The sequence below is a fragment of the Symphalangus syndactylus genome, chromosome 8 (genome assembly GCF_028878055.3).
Source record: "Symphalangus syndactylus isolate Jambi chromosome 8, NHGRI_mSymSyn1-v2.1_pri, whole genome shotgun sequence".
Classification (NCBI taxonomy): Eukaryota; Metazoa; Chordata; class Mammalia; order Primates; family Hylobatidae; genus Symphalangus; species Symphalangus syndactylus.
Window position 1 is genome coordinate 123777617 of NC_072430.2, and position 22895 is coordinate 123800511.

Below are 22895 nucleotides of genomic sequence, written 5' to 3' on the forward strand. Positions count from 1 at the left end.
AGAAGAAATGCCCTAGATCAGAGGTCAGCAAACTTTTTCTATAAAGGGCCAGATAGTCAACATTTTTGGCTTTGTGGCCTATCCAGTCCCTGTTGCAACTACTTGACTCTCCTGTTATAGCACAAAAGCAGCCACAGACAATATGTAAACAAATCAAGTGGCTGTGTTCCAACAGAGCTTTACAAAAACAGGCAGCAAGCCAGAATTGGCCCATGACCATAGTATGCCAACCCCTGTCCTAGACCTGAGAAAGGATTACTTTTAGACAACATACCCCAACAGGCTTGAAATGAGGAAAAGGTACTAGAGTGTCCCATAATATGTGCAAGCCAGACTCATCTGGATCCAGATCAGACGTCTGGACTCTTTCAGACCTTTGTGTTTTCATTTTCCATTCATTTTCTAGGTAAAAGTTACTACTAAAAGTTCTAATTGTGCTTTGGCTTAAATTAAGAGGAAAAGACTTTTTCCACATTTCTGCTAGATTAGAAAAGACTGGATGTGGGGAGGTGGGAAGAAAGGAAGTTAGTGGCGGCAGCTTTTGTCCCAGAACCAAGGACCAAGAAATGGAAGGGTTCTGGCACAGAGGGGAAAGCCAGAAATAAAGTCTAGCTATAGATACTAGAGTCTTCCTTCTACCACACAGCACATCCCAACCTGGCACTGACTCCCAATTGAGGTCCTTAGCAAAAACTTAACCCTCTAGGAAGTACTGTTCAGAATGTGGCAGAAGTTCAGCTTTGGAAAAATTTATCTGCTCTACCCTCGATCTTCTTTCCTAGGAATTGTTTTGTTAAATTTGGTCCTACTGGGTGGGCATGGTGGCTCACACCTATAATCCCAGCACTTTGGGAGGCCAAGGCAGGCGGATCGCTTGAGCTTAGGAATTTGAGACCAGCCTGGGCAACATGGTGAAACCTCATCTCTACTAAAAATACAAAAAATTGGCCGGACGCAGTCTCACGCCTGTAATCCCAGCACTGTGGGAGGCCGAGGCAGGTGGATCACCTGAGGTCAGGAGTGCGAGATCAGCCTGGCCAACATGGTGAAACCCCGTCTCTACTAAAAATACAAAAATTAGCTGGGCATGGTGGCGGGCGTCTGTAATTCCAGCTACTCGGGAGGCTGAGACAGAAGAATCGCCTGAACCCGGGAGGCAGAGGTTGCAGTGAGCTGAGACTGCGCCATTGCACTCCAGCCTGAGTAAAAGGGCGCGACTCCATCTCAAAAAAAAAAAAAAGAAAAAAAAAATTAGCCAGGTGTGGTGAGGCGTGCCTGTATTTTCAGCTACTTGGGAGGCTGAGGTGGGAGAATTGCTTGAGCCCAGGAGGTGGAGGTTGCAGTGAGCCGAGATTGCACCACTGCACTCCAGCCTGGGTGATGGAGTGAGACCTTATCTCAAAAAAAAAAAAAAAAAAAAAAAAAAAGTTTGGTACTGTTTAAGGCAGATCAGGAGGAAAACAGGCAAATACGTGTATAAATGACAGTGAATATTTGATGAGTTCAACTGAAATAATTGTCATTACTACCCAAGCAGCAACACTATCCAATTGGTGGCAGCACTGAAACAACAGAAACTCCTAAATTAATAACCAGCTTCCCTCTGGATGGCTACCTCAGTAGCAATTTCCTTGAGTGACAGTAAATATTATATAAAAACATGAAACATGACAAGGAACAGCTTTTAATTAATGTCATGCCTAATTAAATATGATAATGCCATACCAGGCAACTGAAATTATCTATCAGACCCCAATGTCTATTTGTTTTAAAAAAAGTTTTTTTATCAGTAAATATTGTAACTGCTAAAATAATTTCATAGGATTGGGTTACAGCATTTTGATTTATTGAGGTATAATTCATTTCAAAGTTAGATGAACACTAAAATGATTTCCCTCAGACCAGATAGCTTTAAATTAATGCTCAGTAGAAATTTTGAAAATATGTGTTGATGGGCATATGAGAGACTAGATAAAATGTGTAAAAACGTCCCAGCACTTTGGGAGGCTGAGGTGGGCAGATGACCCGAAGCCAGGAATGCGATATCAGCCTGGCCAACATGGTGAAACCCTGTCTCTACTAAAAACACAAAAAATTAGCCAGACATGGTGGCACGCACCTGTAATCCCAGCTATTCGGGAGGCTGAGGCACAAGAATCACTTGAACCTGAGAAGCAGAGGCTGCAGTGAGCTGAGATCATGCCACTGCACTCCAGCCTGGGTGACAGAGAAAGACTCCATCTCAAATAACAATAATAATAATGTGTAAATAGTTCAAAGCAAATCCACAGACACTACAAGGAAAAATCTTGAAGGGCTTTAGGATGTCAGGGACACTCCCCGTAATTTATAGACAGCAATATATGAAGATATACAGTTCATTAGTCAATTCAACAGATATCTACTGGGTTCCTAATATGTGCTCTGACCCTATGAGGTCTCTGCCATCAAAGAGCTTACAACAGTTAAGGAGGTTAGGAAGTGTAATAGATACACAAACAGGAGTTGCTAATCTTTTTCAGAGGAAAAGCTATTTATAATTTTCTCCAAAGTCTTCAGATTTTCCATAGAAATGTTCATAAGTCATGAGCAGGGGAGCAGAATGACAGGTCTCAACCTCAAGATGAATCAAGCTGGAGGCTAAAGAGGGAGAATCACTTAGGCCCAGGAGTTCAAGACCAGCCTGGGCAACATAGTAAGACCCCCATCTCATAAACAAACAAACAAACAAAAAAGATCAAGATGAATCATATCAGGAGATACAGTGAAGGCTGGAGTACAGTAGCACAATCACAGCTTACTGCAGCCTTGAACTCCTGGGCTCAAGTGATTCTCCCACTTCAGCCTTCCAAGTAGCTAGGACTACAGGCACATGCCACCACACCCAGCTATTTTTTTTATTTTTTTATTTTTTTGTAGCTATGGGTTTCACTGTGTTGCCCAGGCTGGTCCCAAACTCCTGGTCTCAAGTAATCCTCCTGTCTTGGCCTCCCAAATTGGTGGGACTACAAGCATGAGCCATCATCCCCAGCATCTCTTTCATTTATTTATTTATTCTTATTTATATATTTATTTATTTATTTTGAGAGAGTCTCGCTGTGCCAGGCTGGAGTGCAATGGCGCAATCTCAGCTCACTGCAACCTCCACCTCCTGGGTTCAAGCAATTCTCTTGCCTCAGCCTCCTGAGCAGCTGAGATTACAGGCATGCACCACCATGCCCGGCTAATTTTTGTATTTTTAGTAGAGACAGGGTTTCGCTATGTTGGCCAGGCTGGTTTCGAACTCCTGACCTCAGGTGATCTGCCCGCCTCGGCCTCCCAAAGTGTTGGGATTACAGGCGTGAGCCACTGTGCCTGGCCCTAGCATCTCTTTTAAAACGAAAAGTTATGGAGTTGAAATATTTGCCCTCACAGGTCCACTATAATGCTAAACATAAGTAATATTACATATGTTCTTTTATTTAATCCTCACGACTAGACAGTAAGGTTGTGGTTGATTTATTTTACAGATGAAGAAACTGAATCATAAAAATTCAGTACTTATCCAAATTAATACAAGTAGTCTCAAAGTGGTGGAGTTGAGTTACAAATTCAAGTCTGCTGGTTCCAAAACCTATCTCTTTCTGCCACTAAGAAACCTTTGGATATAGCTCCTAGGAATCATAAAATGTCCAAAGATATCACAAATCTGAAAGCTAAAATGTAGAATATCAAGAATTATATTAGATATTAGAAGGAACAGACAACAGGAAAGAGTAAGAGATGAACACTGTCCTAAATGAAGATGGACTCAGTGTTAGAACGCAAAGACCTGGGGCCAAGCGTGGAGGCTTACGCCTATAATTCCAACTCTTTGGGAAGCCAAAGTGAGAGGATCACTTGAGCTGAGGAATTCAAGACCAACCTGGGCAATATGATGAGACTTCATCTCAAAAGAAAAAGAAAGAAAAGGAGGGGGTGGGGTGGAAGAGAGAGAGAGAGAGAGAGCAAGCAGGCAAACAGAGACCCAAAACCTAATATATTCCACAATACCCTTGCAGACTTAGAAACCATTAGCTTGTTAATGTGAGTATGTTATGCTGGAGAAGTATGAGGAACAGGTATTCTCCTCTTTCCTGTACAGCTGGAAGGAGTTAAGCTGCATAATGTCTCTGAAAGACAATTTGGCATTATGTTATGTGGCAAGATTAAAAGATACAAATATTCCTTGACCCAGCTATTCCACTTAGGGGAATTTATTCACACATTTACATGCAGAAAAAGTAAATACAAGGATAGTTACCATATATAACAACAAAAGACTTAGGTGTCTACTAATACCAGATCAATTAAATATATGATACATTCATTAAATACAATGCTATGTTGCAATTAAAAAACACAGAGGCAGGTCCTCTGAATGTGTTGATATGAGTAATCTCTAAATTCTTTTTTTTAAGGCTCATCAAGTGAAGCAGTGGGTAAGTTCTACAACTAAGTGAAAAAAGGAAGGTACTAAACAGTGTGTACAGCATGATACTATTTGTCAAAAAATATACATATACACAGATATATATGTGGTCATATGAAGATATAGATACAGTATATACATATATAGCTTTAATAATTCACAAGAAGCTGATATTGGTAGTTGGTAGTTGCTTTGCAAAAGGAAAAGGAGGGACTAGGGAACGGGGTAGAAAGATCTATTTTTTCACTGTATACACTTAAATGCTGTTTGAAATGTTTGCCTTTTTCAAGAATTACTCATTCAAAAAAATTAAATGAAAACGATCACAAGAATGAGTTACAAAAATTATGACTGTGTGACCTTACAGACATACACACAAGCCTGAAATAGTATCCACCTACATCCTTACCCATGTGCACTGGCTCTAACTTTTTCTATATAAAGCTCTCTCAGGTTCAGGCGTTTCCCTAGGAGGGCATTCTTCTTTTAATGATGAGTATTTTATTTTAACTTAAAGCACAATTGTTCATGAATTGCTCAAATCTAATTTCTTCCTATGGCAAACCAAGACTCATCCCTCCCTAAACACTGTTGTCTCTTTCCTTTAATGTAGTTCCCCAATTAGAGAAATTTGCCTAGAATAGCTATTTTTTCTTTACATACTTTTATATTATACTGTATTATATATATATCATATATTATATAATATATATTATATTATGTCATTACATATTATATTAATATAGATTAACATAACATATATGTTAATATAATATATTACATATTACATATATTTATATATTAATCTATATTATAATATATACTATATATATTATAATTGTAATATCATTATATTAGTGTTCCTTACTGTATTCTTTTGAAAGAAGAAACTATTAGAGCCCATCAGCCTCCAAGGAGAACTGTCTCCACAATCATACTACATATTCCACATTTCTAGGTCCATGTAACGCAAAATGAGATTAGCTATTGCTAGGGATTCCCAAAGGCCGCCCAAATGGTTTGGTCCCAGAACAAACATTATTGAGGAAACACTGCCCCCTGGTGTTACTTAGAAAGTTTAAATGTTTTAAATGAAATAGATAAAGTATGGGATGGGGCCAGGCTCCTGCTTGTAATCCCAACATCTTGGGAGGCCAAGGCAGGAGGATTGCTTGATGTGGGGAATTCGGGACCACCCTGGTCAACACAGAGAGACCCCCCATCTCTACAAAAAAACTTTTTAAATTTTATTTATTTTTTTATTTTATTTTTTAAATTTATTTTTTAAATTTTATTTATGTATTTTTATTTATTTGCAAGATGGAAAAGTTCACAAGAAATTCATTTAAAATAAACAAATGTGAGTATATGCTAAGCACTGTTGATAGGCCTTAGAAGTTAATAAATGAATAAGTAATTCTCTCAGCACTCAGTTCTAGTTTTACTGGGCTCCAGATCAAAAATTAACATCAGGGCCGGGCGCGGTGGCTCACGCCTGTAATCCCAGCACTTTGGGAGGCCGAGGTGAGCGGATCACGAGGTCAGGAAATCGAGACCATCCTGGCTAACACGGTGAAACCCTGTCTCTACTAAAAAATACAATAAAAATTAGTCGGGCGTGGTGGTGTGCGCCTGTAGTCCCAGCTACTCGGAGAGGCTGAGGCAGGAGAACGGCATGAACCCGGGAGGCGGGGCTTGTGGTGAGCCGAGATCACGCCACTGCACTCCAGCCTGGGCGACAGAGCGAGACTCCGTCTCAAAAAATAAAAATAAAAATAAAATAAAAATAAAAATAAACATCAGGCCGGGCGCGGTGGCTCACGCCTGTAATCCCAGCACTTTGGGAGGCCGAGGTGGGCGGATCACGAGGTCAGGAGATCGAGACCATCCTGGCTAACACGGTGAAACCTGTCTCTGCTAAAAAATAGAAAAAATTATCCGGGGCCGGGCGCGGTGACTCACGCTTGTAATCCCAGCACTTTGGGAGGCCGAGGCGGGCGGATTACGAGGTCAGGAGATCGAGACCACGGTGAAACCCCGTCTCTACTAAAAATACAAAAAAAAAAATTAGCCGGGCGTGGTGGCGGGCGCCTGTAGTACCAGCTACTCGGAGAGGCTGAGGCAGGAGAATGGCGTGAACCCGGGAGGCGGAGCTTGCAGTGAGCCGAGATTGCGCCACTGCACTCCAGCCTGGGTGACAGAGCGAGACTCTGTCTCAAAAAAAAAAAAAAAAGAAAAGAAAAAATTATCCGGGCATGGTGGCAGGCACCTGTAGTCTCAGCTACCCGGGAGGCTGAGGCAGGAGAATGGCATGAACCCGGGAGGCAGAGCTTACAGTGAGCCAAGATCGCACCACTGCACTCAAACCTGGGTGACAGAGTGAAACTCCGTCTCAAAAAAAATTAATAAAATAAAATAAACATCAGCAAACAGTTTCTCAAAAAGTCTTTCTATCCAGTCATCTATTGATGCCAAAGCATCACATCCCCTGTGGGAGACTAAAGAAGAGAGAAAAAAATGATGTCCTCTTGTCTTCGGATCCCTCTGCTAACAAATCTATACTCTTAGGCTTCCCAAAGAAGACCCTGTCCCCTAAGTGCTACTGACTGAAACCGTGTCTGTTATTCCAGAAAACTAGTCTTTAACGTCCACTCTTAATTTCTAATAAAATCTCCTGGGAAACATAGCTATGAGTGAGTAGAGGATATTATCCCCCTAGTCTCTGAAAATGAGGCTTTGAACCAGACTCATCTGGGATTCAAATTCCAGCTCATTTACTCATAAACTGATGGCTTTGGACAAGTTATTTTCAATCTCAGTATTCTACTCTGAAAAACAGGGATAATAATACTTATCCTGAAGGACAGTTGTAAGGATTAAAAGATAAGATAATGTTTAGAAAGGTACCTAACACTGGTACATATTCTACCCTGTTGCCAGAATAATCTTGATGAACCACGAATTGGATCATGTTAAATTCCTGTTTAAAGTTTTTCAGTGAATCCTGTTGCCTTTGAGATAAAATCCAAACTCATTAGAATCCTTCAAGATCTGGCCACTGCCTCCCTCATTTCTCATGCCTTCCTATCTACACAGCAGTCATGAAGTCCCCGAACTTGCCCCTCACTTACACATCTTTACATCTCTTGCCTACAATGACTTTTCTATTTATTTTCTCCTACTCATCTTCAAAACTCAGCTCAGTAACAGTCTCTTCAAAGAGGTTTTCTCCAATCCTCAACCATCCAGGGTTTACCTCAATCAAAGAACCTATCATACCTTATCATAATTTCCTGTTTGTCTGTCTTCTCACTAGATTATGAACTCCAGGAAGAGGCTACATTGTTTCAGGTCTGGATAACCAACAATTAGCCCATAGTAGATGCTTTTAAAATGCTGAATAAATTCATTAATGCATAAAGACACTCAATACTCTGCTCCTTTTGCAAGGAAAGGATGTAACAGTCAAGAATCCTTTTTGCCAGGCCGGGCGCAGTGGCTCATGCCTGTAATCCCAGCACTTTGGGAGGCCAAGGTGGGCGGATCACCTGAGGTTGGGAGTTCAAGACCAGCCTGACTAACATGGAGAAACTTCATCTCTACTAAAAATACAAAATTAGCCGGGCGTGGTGGTGTGTGCCTGTAATCCCAGCTTCTCGGGGGGCTGAGGCAGGAGAATCGCTTGAACCCGGGAAGCAGAGGTTGCGGTGAGCCGAGATCGTGCCATTGCACTCCAGCCTGGGCAACAAGAGCAAAACTCCATCTCAAAAAAAAAAAAAAAAAAAAAAGAATCCTTTTTGCCTTCTGTCTAGTCAAGGAAAGTTTTCTGATTGGAGAAGAATTTCAAACAAGGTTTGCAAAAAAATAAAAGCACCTAAAGCTTCATCTCAAAGCAACTGGCATCCCTCCCCCAACCCCATATTCGAATTACACTTACCAGGGAAGGACTAGCTAGGATGCAGTGGAAATTCCAATAGAAGGGGAGGCCAGAGAGCTCACTTCGCACCCGTAAAATCAGTGCATCTGCCACACAATCACAGGAGAAGGTAGCTTCGCTAGGGTGAGCAGCATCCTTCAACAATGGGCGAAGCAGATTATCCAAATGACACAGGAAAGCTGCAGGAGGAGCAGTGAGCCGCTTGTTCAGCTCCTAAAGAGACAGCAGTGGTACAGAGTAAGGGTGCTAAAAGGAAACTAATTCCCCCATAAGTAACAGCAAAGGAAAGCCCTGGTTAACTCGAAGACAATGGACGTGAGAGGAAGGGGAAAGAAGAAAACAAAAAGAAGAGAGTCACAAAGATCAATTGGCCTACTTCACAATTCTGCCTTGGGCAAGATTAATTTACAAAAGGCCTATCTAGATCAAATAATATATTCATTATCATGCATAGGGTAGGGAAACTAACTTTCTCTCTCTCTCTCTCACACACACACACACACACACACGAAGATTCCAGGGCTACAGGCAGAAGTAAAGGACATTAACCGGAATTGTCTCAACCCGATTCAACCTTCCTTGGGAAACTACAGGCCAGCAAGCTGGTTGATGTTCACATCCCCAACACAGCAGTACTTCTCCTCATACTTACCTTGGCTCGCTGGCTGACCACACTAGTGTCCACCTGTTCATGCCACACCTGTTGAAGATCTGAAACCAACAAGGCATAGCCCTGCTTGGTGATAAAAACCTTGGCCAAGAGGGAGTTCTCCGAAAGCTGTAGCCGCGCCCACGGCTGCATCAACAGGCCTTGCTCCAGTTCTTCCATCTGCAAAAAAGTCTTCATTTAGTAAAGTGCCTCAGGGTCATGCTGGCCTAGGGAGGGCACCACCCAAACCAGTCTGTATCAACTAAAATCTCATGAAAATCCTCCCTGATAAAATAGAAGGCATGGATTTATGTTCTCCCAGTATACAACCAGCTGAGCACCAACTTTACTACCTCTTGGCCACTAAAAGTATATTTAAAATCTTGAGGGTTTTTTTTTCCCATATTACATTCCTAGAGGACAGAAAATCTTTCCTCCATAGTGTTTAAGCCTCAGCATATTGCTGTTAGTATTTCTGCTTTCTAATACTATAACATAATGTGGAAACCCTTCTTGTTCCATCTTTATCACATTCCTAATAAATATGTTACTGCTATCCTTTCCCAGAACTAGAAGAGAAGGAATAGTTCTTGTCTTATAAAACATCGTAAGTCATAGTGTCAGGGCCAGGAAATTCGAAGTATTTGATCATTATCTAAAAACAAAGTTTAGGAAGCTCTCAGGATTTTTTTTTTTTAATCCCTAAAACAGATTCTTAATCTAGAGTCAATGCATGTGAATCCTCTAGAATCATATGAAAATGTTATGCGTACACACATATATGCATGGGGAGGGGGAAGAGGTCTACAGCTATTATCAAACTCTCAAAGAGATCAATGACACAAAAAAGAGCTAAGAACCTGTGTCCAGGAGCAATAGAAAAGACCTAAATTTCATTTCAACAAGAACCAGAATGACTAGGAAATCATGAATACAAGGCAGAGCACATCACAGAGGTAAAGACTGAATTAACTTCCACTTAACTCATCCTCCACATTCCGACTCCAGTGCACTGCCACCAATGACAACATGCCCAGCCTGGAACCCCTGCAAAACAACTTTTCTATCTCAGCAGCTAAAGTAGTAGGCTTAACCTAGTAGACAATCAGAACTACGGCTGCTTGACAGAGAATGTGATTGTTTTTCCTGTGGGGGAGAAAAAAAAGATGACAATTTCCTTCATTATTCCAGTCTACAAATATAAAATGAAGAGAAGTACCAGGAAGGAAAAATTTAGAATGTAAATAAGGAAATTCCTTATTAAGTCTGATTAACACAGTCATTTCCCCTAGTTTTTGAAGTGTGCCCTTGTGACTTGTGACATAACTTATATATATATATATATATATATATATATGCATACATATACATATATGTGGCGATCTTTCTTTATGGCATCCTCAAAGCCTTGTGTTTGGAGGATGGTGTTTCCGTCACATTTCCCACATGCTGCTCTTATGGGGACAGAAGTGGTCATGGGATGATTAAGCTAGTCCTATAGTCCTAGCTGGACAAGAGCTCCACATTGCCAAAGGTCACAAACGCAAATAAAGTCGCCAAACACTTTCATCTCCCTTACAGGCACTCCCCAGTGTACTCTAACAGTTGCCAAAATTGGGTTTACTATTCTAGCCCATTCCTTCGGAAAGCCCGGAAGCTCAGAACCCTCAAATTGATGGGTTTTGTTTGTTTGTTGGGTAAAGGGGGAGGAGTTTAAAATGTGGCCAGGAGTAACCGGCCCTATAAAAAGGCCTGACACATTGGGCACCAGACCCCGGCTGCCTGCTCCCACCACACGCGTCCCGTTCTGCGTCCGAGGCCTCTACACTTCACCCTTTCCTTTTTTCCTTCAAGGCTGCCTTTAACATTCACATTAACCAGATTCACGGGTTTATTTCTCTTGAGTAGAGGGGCACCGAGGGGCATCCCGGCGGGGGAGTCCCTTGAGAACCTTTATCTGCACCAAGTTCCGCTCCTCAGCAGTGACCCCTCTGGGCAGTTCCTCCGACGCCCTGCAGAGGTCAGTAGGGGCCCAGAGAGCATCCCGGCTGGGCCCCGCCCGGTCCCCCTGGGACAGCGCGAACCCTAGGTCCCACAACCACAGCCCCACCCCAGGAGCCGCCGGGCGTCCCACTTCCACCCGCCCCAGCTAGAAGAGCCTTCGCCGTCCGCCTTCCCATTTCTACAGCACTGGCTGCACTGGGGCGCGGCTTCGAGGGGCAACAAAGCCGGCCACCAGCGGTTTCGTCGCACCAAACAGGCGACCAAGGAGTACCTTCACTCGAGCCCTACCATCCACGCCGGGCAGCAGCCAGCGGACTGCGCACGCGCGGCCCCTCCCACCCCCGGAGGCCTGCCCTGGTCCCAGACAGCGCGCGCTCCCTCCAGGGAGAAAAGGCCAGAGCCAGGGCCAACCCGCAGCGTCTGTGCAGTCCCTCGCTGGCTTGCTCCTGCCCGGACTCGAGCGCGATTCCACCTACCGTCAGCGGCCGCGAGAGCGCCCACCCTCCTAGTCGCATGCACGCTTTCCTGCCCGCTCGCGCAAACCGAAAGGCCTAGAGTAAGAGGCCAATTCCACCCCCCGCCAGAGGAGGCAGGGTCTTGGGACACAGGGGCGGGGCCTATGCCTGGCGTGGGCGGGGCTTCTGGGCCTGGGACGCTGATGAGAGGAGCGCCGCAGTGGCCAAGGTACCTGGAGGAGAGGCCGGGCGGCCGGCTAGTAGAGGGGTAGTGGCGCGTCTTGGAGTCACGCTGGCCGAGTAGAAAGAATAGTGGGCGAGGCGCAGGAGAGGGGATCCCAGGTTTGGATTTGTCAAACTTGAGTCACCTCTCTTCCCTCCCCTACCTGTCCGGTCTCTTTTTAACAAAATAAGGGATTGAACTTCTGTAGATAATCTCTCAGGTCCTCCACCAGCACTAGAGTTGTTGAAGGAAGGAGTCTCCCAGGCATAAGTCCCATAGTCTGACCTCATCCTTTACCTCTCCTGCCTCATTTCTCCATCATCCCCGTACTTATACTCCCTCACTACTGAGAAATTTGAAACCCCTCAGCTATCTTGGACTTTGTACAACCCATGGCTTTGCTCAAGCTGGACCCCAAACCTGAAAACTTCTCTGCATCCATTTTCCAAAACCAAAAATCCTCCTCATTTGTCAAGGCCATCCTCATTGCTTCTTGCATAAAGCCTTTCCCACTGTCCCCAATCAGAATTCATTATCGCTTCCTCTTTGCTCCCACGGCATTATTTAATCTTTATTACAGACTGCTTTCTGCTTTGCATTTTCGTTAGTAATTACAAAGGTCTTTTTAAACCGTAAATGCCTTGAGAGGGCATGGACCCTGTCTTATCCCTGTAGTTCCAGGACCTTGCACATGGGAGATGCTCAATAAATATTAAAGTGAATGCTGGAGTTCAAGTGGCATTGATAGTACACAGGCAAAATCTCATTCATTCATGGTCCACTAAATCATGGTCTCTGCTCCGGAACAGTTAGGCCTAATTAAGACAAGGAAAGGCAACCCACCCTACTGGGAAATGGAACCTCTAGACGGGCCCATGTAATACACACACACATACCCTCTGCCTATGAGAAAGAACAGTTTGGGAGCTGACTCTCCAGCAGATGAGAGTTAGGGCTAAATTAACCAGGGCAGCAGTAGGCGTGCTGGTCATTTCTGGGACCTAAACCCTTCTCTGCTAGATTCAGGGCATGGCTCCCCAGAGCCAGGCAGCAAGTCTGCCATCTCTTCTGGCTCAGAGGAGCCTCCTTCCTCATCCCCAGGGTCTTCAGGCAGTGGGCAGAGGCAGCGGAGAGGCTGGGGGATGCAGGGACAGAGGTTTTGGATGAGGAAAGGAAGTCTGTACACTTCAGCAGCCTTCTCCCTGGGCTTCTGAGGCATTCGAGCCTCTTGGGCAGTGAAAGGAGATGGTAGCCCTTGACCTAGGCCTCGCTCAAGCTGTGTGCCTGCAAAAGAGAGGTTTGTCAGGCTATTGCCCATCCCAGGGAGGGATGGCTTCCTGGCCACTCCCCAGTCTGCTAGGGCCTAGCCTCAACTTACCAGGAATCGTGTTCTCTAGTAGGAAGCCTGAGAGTCCAGCCAGGAAGATGGGCTGTGTCAGCAGTGAGTGCAGCAATACATCCAAGGGGCTCCAGCCTATGAAGGGTTGGGGCCAGGCAGGAAGGGAACTCTGATCCTATATCCAAGCCGAGGAGTCTCACCCTCCCAGACCTAAACCCACGTCTTGGACTAAGGACAGATCTTTCTGAATTGTCATTTCATCCCTCTCACCCTGTCTTTCTACTCTCCACTTTCCAAATCCAGGCCTTTCCCACAGGATTCCTGCTCAACACCCTGTGTTCTGATCATCCACACACCCTCCATGTATGCTTTGACTATTCCAGGTTCCCTTTCTCTAGAAAGCTTAGTATTTAAGCCCCAACCTCATCTCCCATTTTTCACCTCTATGCTCTATCCTGGGTTTTTCAACCTCAGTCCTACTGACATCTTGGACTAGATAATTCTTTGTTGGGGATGGTGGTGCAGGGGGGATATCCTGTACAGTGTAGGATGTTTAGCAGCATCTTTTTATCCACTAAACCCTAGTAACAACTCCCTCTTCCTCCATTTGTAACAGCCAAAAATGTCTCCAGACATTGCCAAATGTCCCCATGGGGGCAAAATCACCCAGTTGAGAACTGGGTGAGACAAATTAACCAACTTACTGCTCTCAGGGCATATCCTAAGACTTCCCACTTCTGTGTCTTTGCGTAAATGATGGTTCTTCCATCAGGAATGACCTTCTCACCAAAGATGTTTAAAACTTACCATCCTCAAGACCAGCTCTGTTACTGGATCACCTCAAACAGAAGCTATCTCTCTTGCCACTGAGCACCGTAGCTCTTTATCTGAACCTTTCCTGTTATTTTTCTACACATCTCATCTCTTGTACTACGCTGTAATAAAGGGAGGCACCTTTGTATTCCAAATGGCTAGCATAGTGCTCAATAAATATCTGTTAAACAAATGGATGAGGTGTTTACACCAAAGCCCAGAGAAGGCTGTGGGGCCAGGAATCCCGGCAGCCTGAAGCCTCAACTCCTTGCTTTCCTGCTACTGAGCAACACCTCTTCCCTTCCACCTACCTGTGCTGAACAGGACCGGGGCTTCCCGAAACCATCTTGGCAGCAGCAAAGCCATGAAGATGGAGAAGCCCACAATGAAGATATTTCGCCCAGAGTCTATGTCAGCCAGGTAGAAGCTGGAGAATCCAGCAGACAAAACCACAGCCTGGGTCACCCCCAGCACCCCACCTGTCTCATATAGAAGAAATCAAGGGGGTCAGGAGGGGTCAAGGGGGCTCACATAGCGTGGAGTATTGCAGGGCAAGCAGGTTGTAATGGGAAAAAAATAAAACCCAAGAGACTGATTTTTGTTTGTTTGTTTTTGTTTTTTGAGAACAAGTCTCACTCTATCGCCCAGGCTGGAGTGCAGTGGTGGTGCAATCTCGGCTCACTGCAACCTCCGCCTCCTACTCCCGGATTCAAGCGATTTCTCCTACCTCAGCCTCCCGAGTAGCTGGGATTACAGGCATGCGCTACCATGCCTGGCTAATTTTTGCACTTTTAGTAAAGACAGGTTTCGTCATGTTGGCCAGGCTGATCTCGAACTCCTGACCTCAAGTGATCTGCCTGTCTGGGCCTCCCAAAGTGCTGGGATTACAGGTGTGAGCCACCATGCCCAGCCTGAGGCTGATTTCTGATTCTTCAGGAAGCCCAGAAGCCCAATCAAGAGAAGACCAAGATGTTGGGCTGAGAAATTGAGGCTGACACATGCTCATATCCATCCATCAATCCATCCATCCATCCATCCAGGAAAGCTATTTAGAAGGAAAGGGTGCCATCCTAAAGAACTGATCGGGCCACACTGGGGAGTAGCAGTTCAATACCAGCCCTGCTGATACATCCACTCACCAACCACAGGCATTGGGATGGTGGTGAGGAGCTGAGCCAACCTGGGGGAGAGTCCAAGCCCCACGCAGAGTAGCCCCACTAAGTGAGCCACTTGCTGAGATCCAGCCTGCATGAAGAAAAGACACTGGAAAACACAGCCACTTCCTCAGACTGTCCCAGGTCTTTGCCTTACTGGTTCCTTCTCATCATTTGGATCCCAGCTCAAATGTTACTCTTCCAAGAAGCCTCCCTGGCCAGTCTATCTAAACGTGCCTCCTTTCCATCCTACTACCCTGATTTTTTTATATAGCACTTATCGCCTTCTGAAATTTTCTTCACTTTTTTTTAATTTTTAATTTTTTGAGATGGAGTCTCGCTCTGTCGCCCATGCTGGAGTGCAGTGGTGCGGTCTCTGCTCACAGCAACCTCTGCCTCCCAGGCGCAAGCGATTCTCCTGCCTCAGCCTCCTGAGTAGCTGGAATTATAGGTGCACACCACCACGCCCAGCTAATTTTTGTATTTTTAGTAGAGACAGGGTTTCACCATGTTGGCCTGGCTGGTCTTGAATTCCTAGCCTAAGTGACCTGCCTGCCGCAGCCTCCCCACGTGCTAGGATTACAGGTGTGAGCCACCATGCCTGGCCCACTTTTTTAAAAAGATACTTTTTTCTTTTTTTTTTTTTGAGACAGAGTCTCGCTCTGTCACCCAGGCTGGAGTGCAGTGGCCCAATCTCGACTCACTGCAAGCTCCGCCTCCCGGGTTCACGCCATTCTCCTGCCTCAGCCTCTCTGAGTAGCTGGGACTACATGCGCCCGCCACCACGCCCGGCTAATTTTTTGTATTTTTAGTAGAGACGGGGTTTCACCGTGGTCTCGATCTCCTGATCTCGTGATCCGCCCACCTCGGCCTCCCAAAGTGCTGGGATTACAAGTGTGAGCCACCGCGCCCGGCCTAAAAAGATACTTTTTTCCTTCAACTGTCTGCCTCTCCCTCTATGAAGTCCCCAAGAGAGCAGAACTTTATGTGACTGGTTCTTTGCCCCAGCCTTGATACAGTGCCTCATGCACAGGAGTTCCGTGGTGATTTGTTCATTTCCCTACTCTCTTAGCCCAAAGTCTAATCCTAGGCACCTCCCCAAGTAAGATAGTTGATGTGAAGTGCTGGGCACACCTGGCAATCAATCGGTGTAAGTTCCTGTCCTTCTCCTTCCCCTCTAGCTCCACCCCACCCCACTCCCATCTCAGGTCCACGTACCTGGATAAGACCCACTTTGCCCACGTTGGGGAAGCTGGATGCAGTGCCCATGGGGCTTCCCAGCAGCCCGGCCAGCACACTGCCCAGCCCCTCCAGGCTCAGCCCTCGACTGCAGGCATGTGGAGGTGGGGGAGGCAAATGCAGCAGCTGGCCACACAGGGCATAGCAGCCCAGGGAACTGGTGGAGGCTGCCAAGGCCATGGAGATGCCTGCAGCCAGAGCTCTGGTCGTCAGCAAAGGCCAGTTCCACTCACCTGGGGAGGGAGAAGAAGCCACTTTGGGGCCAGACTCAAGTCAGGAGTACCCCCTGCCTCCAACAGCCTGTGCCACAAGAATCCTAGATGCCTCAATGTCTTTGAAGATAATGTCTTGGGACAAAACTACTGAACTCTAAGGAGAAAGACCCATCCCTTTACCATGGTCTCCAAGGTCCTCTTTGGTCTGGCCCTTCCCTCTCTCTGCAGCCTCATCTCCCAGCACACTCTGCCTCACTTCCTTCACTCCTGCCACACTGGCCTTGTTGTAGGCCTTTGTACATGCTGTGCTCCCAGCCACCACAGGGCCTTTGCATATGCAGTTTCCTGCAACTAGAATGTGCTTCCCTCCTGCCTTTGTCTAGTTAGCTCCTACTTATCTCTTCCATCTCAACTCAGTGGCCCCATCCTCAAGAATGTCTTTACTTAGGCCGAGAGCAGTGGCTCACGCCTGTAATCCCAGCACTTTGGGAGGCTGAGGCAGGTGGATCACCTGAGGTCAGGAGTTTGTGACCAGCCTGGCCAACATGGTGAAACCCCATCTCTACTAAAAATATAAAATTGGCCAGGCATGGTGGTGCATGCCTGTAATCCCAGCCACTTGGGAGGTGGAAGCAGGAGAATCACTTGAACCCAGAAGGTGGAGGTTGCAGTTAGCCAAGATCGCACCATTGCACTCCAGCCTGGGCGACAAGAGTGAAACTCCATCTCAAAAAAAACAAAACAAAACAAAACAAAACATTTTTATTGACCTCCCTGATAAATTCAAATTCCCCATTATAAGTTTTTTGGTTGGTTTGTTTGTTTTGAGACAGGTCCTTTCTCTGTTACACAGGCTGAAGTGCAGTGATGCAATCATAGCTCACTCAGGCTCAATCTCCCAGGCCCAAGCGATCCTCCCACCTCAGCCTCCCAAGTAGCTGGGACTAAAGGTGCATGCCACCATATCTGGCTAATTTTTTTTACTGTTAATAGAGACAAGGTCTCACTATGTTGCCCAGGCTGGTCTCTAACTCCTGAGCTCAAGCAATCCTCCCACCTCAGCCTCCCAAAGTGCTGGAATTTCAGGTGTGAGCCATGGTGCCTGGCATTTTATTTTATTTTATTTTATTTTACTTTTATTTTATTTTATTATTTTATTTTTATAAACAAGGTCTCACTCTTGTCGCCTGGGCTAGAATGCAGTGGTGCAATCATAGCACACTGCAGCCTCCAACTCCTGGGCTCAAGTGATCCTCCTGCCTCAGTCTCCTGAGTAGCTAGGCCTACAAGCATGTGCCACTAGGCCCAGCTAATTTTTTTATGTTTTGTAGAGTGGAGTCTTGCTTTATTACCCAGGCTGCTCTCGAAATCCTTGCCTCAAGCAGTCTTCCTGCTTCCGCCTCCCGAAGTGCTGGGATTATAGGTGTGAGCCACTGTGCCTGGCCTCCATTATAAGCTCTTAGGACACAATGTATCTCCCTTTGGTTACACTTCCCACAATGGCAATTTTATATTTCCTTGGGTGACTCTTTAATTAGTATCTGTATTCCCCAATAGACTGTAAGCTCCCTGAAGGCAAGTACTGTGTCTGTCATGTTCATCACTATGTCCTCTACCATGCACCTAGCACATAATCAGCAGTCAACAGATCCTTATTAAATTAATGAACAACCAGCCTGGACAACGTGGCGAAATCCTGTCTCTACAAAACAACACAAAAATTAGCCAGGCATGGTGGTGCACACTGGTAATCCCAGCTACTTGTGGGGCTGAGGCACAAGGATAGCTTGAGCCAAGGAGGTTGAGGCTGCAGTGAGCCATGTTTGCATCAATGCTCTCAGCCTGGGTAACACAGCAAGACCATGTCCCAAAAAGTAAATTAAACAAATAAATAAATTGAAGAATGAGCAAATTTAACATACAATGCCTCAAAAGCAATCTTTATACATAGGTTGCCAAGTCAAATGCCCATAGGGGCTGGTAACGTAAATGTGTTCATTGGGTAAGGAGTATTGATAGTGAGTATCGGGGGTTACAGAAACAACAGATGTCTGTCTCCTAACACTGACCCAAATAAAACACCTGCAGTGGGATGGGGCAGAGTGGCTCATGCCTGTAATCTCAGCATTTAATCAGGCAGATCACTTGAGCCCAGTAGTTTGAGACCAGCCTGGGCAACACGGTGAAACCCTGTCTCTACAAAAAAAAAAAAAAAAAAAAAGCCAGCATGGTGACACACACCTGTAGTCCCAGCTACTCCAGAGGCTTAGGTGGGAGGATCACCTGGGCCTGGGAGGTTGAGGCTGCAGTGAGCCATGACCACGCCATGCACTCCAGCCTGTATGACAGAGTGAGACCCTGTCTCAAACAAACAAACAAACAAAAAACACCTACAGTGAGGGGCTAGCATTGTCTGTCTCTCAGACTGGTAATTTCTCTCACCTATATGTTTTGAAAAAACACAGGATTTAACTCAGAAATAAAATCCATTAAGTTATTTGAGTTCAAATAAATAGATACCTTTATTTGAACAAGAGAATGGAGGACTAGGAGAAAACCTACCTGGATGAGGCAGCCAAATCCACGGTGCCTTGGTGGGGGCAGACAGTTCCTGGGGGATAACACTGAATCCCACAAAGGCAGAAACAATCCACACACAGGCCACTGGGATCAGCACCTGAGGGGCGAGACTGAGAAGAGAACTCCTCCCCCAGAACCTTCTGAGCCAGCTTTGCTGGGGTAGACAGAAGCCAAAAGGTAGGGGATGGAGTGAGCACTCCAGTCCAGCCCTTCTGACCTCTACTGCCCTGCCCAGACCCACACATACTGAGAGGAGCCGGAAGGCAGGGAGAGGAGTGTGAGTTGATGAAGTTGAAGCTCGCCTCCAGGGGCACACATGAAACTGGCAGGAGCCCAGGTGCTGAGAACAGACCACCATGAGCAGGATAACCCTAGGAGAGAGAAGGCTTTAGGAGCAATAGGCAGTGGGTATCCTGAGGGATGGGAAAGGAGGTGGGAGTGGGCAGAATACCATAAAAGCGGGGGGTGATCCCAGAGAAGGAAACTCCCATGGAAGGAATAGGAAGTCACCTTGGGGGACTGCAGAAAACAGTGTGAAAGTCAGGGAGACCAGATGAATCAAGGAAAAGTCTTGGATTCCAAATATAAAACATGTCCCTATTCCAGTCGCTGCTGAATATGATAGGACCAGCAGCTCTGCCCCCCCACTGGGCACCATCCCATGCCTCTCAGGACTCACGTACAGCAAGGCCAACCCCCAGTGAGTGGAGCAGAACTGGGCTACCTCCCTGTGGGCAGACAGCCCTGCCACAACCAGGCTGGGAGCCAGCACCAGGGGCCCACAGTGGGGGAACACGCGGCCGGGACTCCCCAGCAGCCCCATCATGCCCTGCAGCAGCCCAGATACTACCACTGCCCCGGACACCTGGTAGAAGAGAGGAGAGGATGGAGAGAAAACATTCTGCTCAATCAAACTGGCCTCAGCCTGGTCTTCCTAATTCTAGGTATGGGTTCCTCCCAAAACTCCTTTCCAGGAGCATCTCAGTCTCTGCATAATGGAAACAAGAACCACCCCCCCCAAGCCTGGCACCACCCTTATCCCTTCTCACCTCCAGACACCCACCTCCTGGAGAGAAGTGTTCCAGTGCCCCAGGCCATGGCAGCTAGGTCCCCTACACAGGTGCAGCATGAGGGAGGCTAGGAAAAGTTTGGGGCATGGAGAAGAGAAAGATGAATGGGATGGAGACCCATTGCTCTACAGTCCCACTCCTGGCACCCGTCCAAGCCCCCTACAGTGTCACAGTCTCACCACTGCCCAATCTCAATTCTGCACCCACCTACACCTGCACACTCAGATGAGAACCCAACCCCACCCTTACCCCTTGACCTTGCTCTGTGCTCACAGTTTCCAGGTGTCTGGATGGCCAGAGGTAGCTTCTGGCTGGTCAGCACCAGAGCAGGGATAAGGAACTCTAAGGATGGAGCCTGGATAAGAGGCAGCCTGTAGGAACAGCAGCCCCAGCAGGTCTGGAAATATGTGGCAGCCAGCAAGGCTCCCCCAAACCTCTCCTACCCTCCAGGACTCTGCCCCTCTCTCCAGGGAGGTTCCTCTCACCTGCTGCCCATCCAAGTTTGCAGGATGGTAGACACACCACATGAAAAGAAGCTGGAGGCCAGGAGCTGAGAAGGGGAGTAAGAGAGTCCTCCTGGGGAGAGACTGCAAAGCAGGAGCAGGTGGGAGACACAGAGCAGAGAAGCCATGACCAAGACATGCTGCAGGTGGAGGAATGGGGAGGGCAGTCTTCAGAGAAGTGGAAATACCTACAATACTTCCAGAGGCTTTCACATGCCACATCTACGTCTACTTCCCCACACACACCATCAGGCAGCACCAACTCCTGCACCTCTGCCTCCTACCTGCAGAGCCAGAAGACAGCTGAGGCCCCAAGGCAGAGATCCACACAAAGGGTCCCAAGAGTGGGTGGAGGGATTCTGGGGAGCAGGTGGAGGCAAGGGGGCCAGGGCATCCTGGGAGCCCACTGATTGGAGTTGGCTGGGATTGAGGGGTGATCGGCTCATGCTGCCTTGCCTTTCGCTTTGTCTTGGCTGCCCGGGACCAGAGTTAAGTAGAGAGAGTAAGAGGTCAGAGTTTGGCTGAAGTCTGGGGTGGGGAGAAGGTGGGGGTGTCAATGAAGCGGAGCAAAGATATAAGGAATTTGGGGCAGGGCACCGCCCTTTCACCTTTGCCCAGCTGTTGTGCAAATTCCATCAGCCATTAACTGGGGAGCTGAGTTCTGGGGCCCTCCCCTGAGAATCTTCTTCCAGATTTCCTGCCCCTAGACCAGGCTGTAGAAAGTAGGATAGGAGGGGTGGGGAGGAGAGGAGCTCTTCAAAATAATCCGGGGAAATTTTGCAGACTTTATTCCCTCCCATTTAAAACCATCACTATTTGATACACAGTCCTCACCCCTTTCAGAACCAAGGCCCCTGGACTACTTCAAAATGAAACTTGTGGGCTCAGTGTGGTGGCTCATGCCTGTAATCCCAACACTTTGGGAGGCCGAACTGGGTGTATCACTTGAGATGAGGAGTTCAAGACCAGCCTGGCAACATGGTGAAACCATCTCTACTAAAAATACAAAACTTAGCTGGATGTGGTGGCACATCCCTGTAATCCCACCTACTCGGGAGGCTGAGGCACAAGAATTGCTTGAACCCAGAAGGCGGAGGTTGCAGTGAGCTGAGACCGTGCCACTGCACTCCAGCCTGGGTGACAAGAGTGAGACTGTGTCAAAAAAAAAAAGAAAGAAACTTGTGGATAATATATCCTACATCACATGTGACAACCACAACTACCTGAAACGTGCTCACTGTAAAGAATAAAATTCATAACAACATGTATTTCATTATGTGAAGGCTTAAGCACAACTAAATCAGAAGACAATAAAGTACAATGAAGTAGTCCAATCCCACACCCCATGAGAATCGCTGTGGTTGCAATAGCTGCAATGCCAGCTGATATCGGTGCTTTATCGGTGACTCTGATGTTGGTAACCCGATTTTCCAAAATGGCAAACAAACTCTTGGTTAAGGTGCCAAGCAAAACAAAGTCGTTTTAATTTACATGGGAATAAATTCCTAGCAAACTGAGTCTTTTCAAAACGCACAAACACTATTTTACGTTTACATGTGCAAAGATAGTTCTAGGCTCAGATAAACAAGGTTTTCATATACATAAAGCTGGTCATTCAAAAGTTGTCTTGGGAATTCTTCACAGTAAGGGAGGTCTGAGCATTTCAGGATGTCTAGCATCCCGCCCAGGTTGATGAAATGCCAGTAGCACCCCATCCCCTCGAATCCTTTTGACAAAGAAAAAATGGCCCATAAATTTCCAAAATGTCCCCTAGGGGGCAGAACCACTTCTTCCGTGAAGGATCCTCCGCAGTCCCAAATACCCTCAGTCAAGCTGCCCAGACTGTTTTTCTTCCTCCAGTGATGACCCAGCCTTGGAGTTCTTCAAGTTCTTGGAATTGTTAAGCACCATGTGACCATCACCATGTGTCAGACCAGTGAGGAGGTCAGGAGAGAGAAGCGTCCTCATGGCTTGCCCTCAGGAGCTCACAAGGCTCTGCTGGATACAAGGCCTGGCCCCTCTCCACGAGATGTGCTTCGGGATCCACAAGGAGAGTGCTCACCCACAACAAGTGACAGACAGGGCCAACTCAGGCACAGGACAGTCACCGTTTGTGTCCCATGGCATCCCAAGTTGAGCAGTGCTAGGGCCCAGGGTCCTGGGAGCAGGAACAAAGTTGGAAATGGAAGCCTATGCCTATCAAACAATAGGAAAGTCCTGAGATGAGGCTGAGAAAACGGTTTGTGAGATGACAGGATCAGGAA

General features: G+C 46.6%; 2 protein-coding genes across 7 annotated transcripts in view; both read right to left on the minus strand.

Moving 5' to 3' along the window:
* The window catches only part of NHEJ1 (non-homologous end joining factor 1), an 85246-nt gene extending 73585 nt beyond the window's left edge, over window positions 1-11661 (minus strand). Inside the window, exons 1-4 of one of the 4 annotated variants that reach the window (XM_063645716.1) lie at window positions 11517-11558; window positions 10021-10083; window positions 9040-9216; window positions 8388-8600 (exon numbers count right to left, since the gene is read on the minus strand). In XM_063645716.1, coding sequence (XP_063501786.1) covers window positions 8388-8600; window positions 9040-9216 — 390 coding nt within the window. In that variant the 5' untranslated portion in view covers window positions 10021-10083; window positions 11517-11558. Of the gene's footprint in view, window positions 1-8387; window positions 8601-9039; window positions 9217-10020; window positions 10084-11311; window positions 11358-11516 lie in introns of those variants that run through there. The other 3 variants (XM_055290698.2, XM_055290697.2, XM_055290699.2) reach the window with 3 other exon arrangements.
* Window positions 11662-12263: 602 nt separating this feature from the next.
* Window positions 12264-22827, minus strand: SLC23A3 (solute carrier family 23 member 3). 3 transcript variants are annotated; one of them, XM_055290689.1, is made up of 12 exons: window positions 20916-22827; window positions 20614-20771; window positions 20402-20499; window positions 20122-20195; window positions 19742-19923; window positions 19306-19429; window positions 19041-19155; window positions 16243-16496; window positions 15010-15115; window positions 14182-14349; window positions 13097-13192; window positions 12264-13002 (listed from the first exon to the last, which is right to left on the minus strand). In XM_055290689.1, the coding sequence occupies exons 1-12, from the start codon at window positions 21075-21077 to the stop codon at window positions 12707-12709; spliced, it is 1833 nt and encodes a 610-aa protein (XP_055146664.1). In that variant the 5' UTR covers window positions 21078-22827; the 3' UTR covers window positions 12264-12706. The 3 variants fall into 3 exon arrangements, with proteins under 3 accessions (XP_055146664.1, XP_055146663.1, XP_055146665.1); XM_055290688.1 differs by having other exon boundaries at window positions 20378-20499; XM_055290690.1 differs by lacking the exon at window positions 16243-16496 and having other exon boundaries at window positions 19041-19089; window positions 19306-19398.
* Between the last annotated feature and the right edge of the window lie 68 nt (window positions 22828-22895).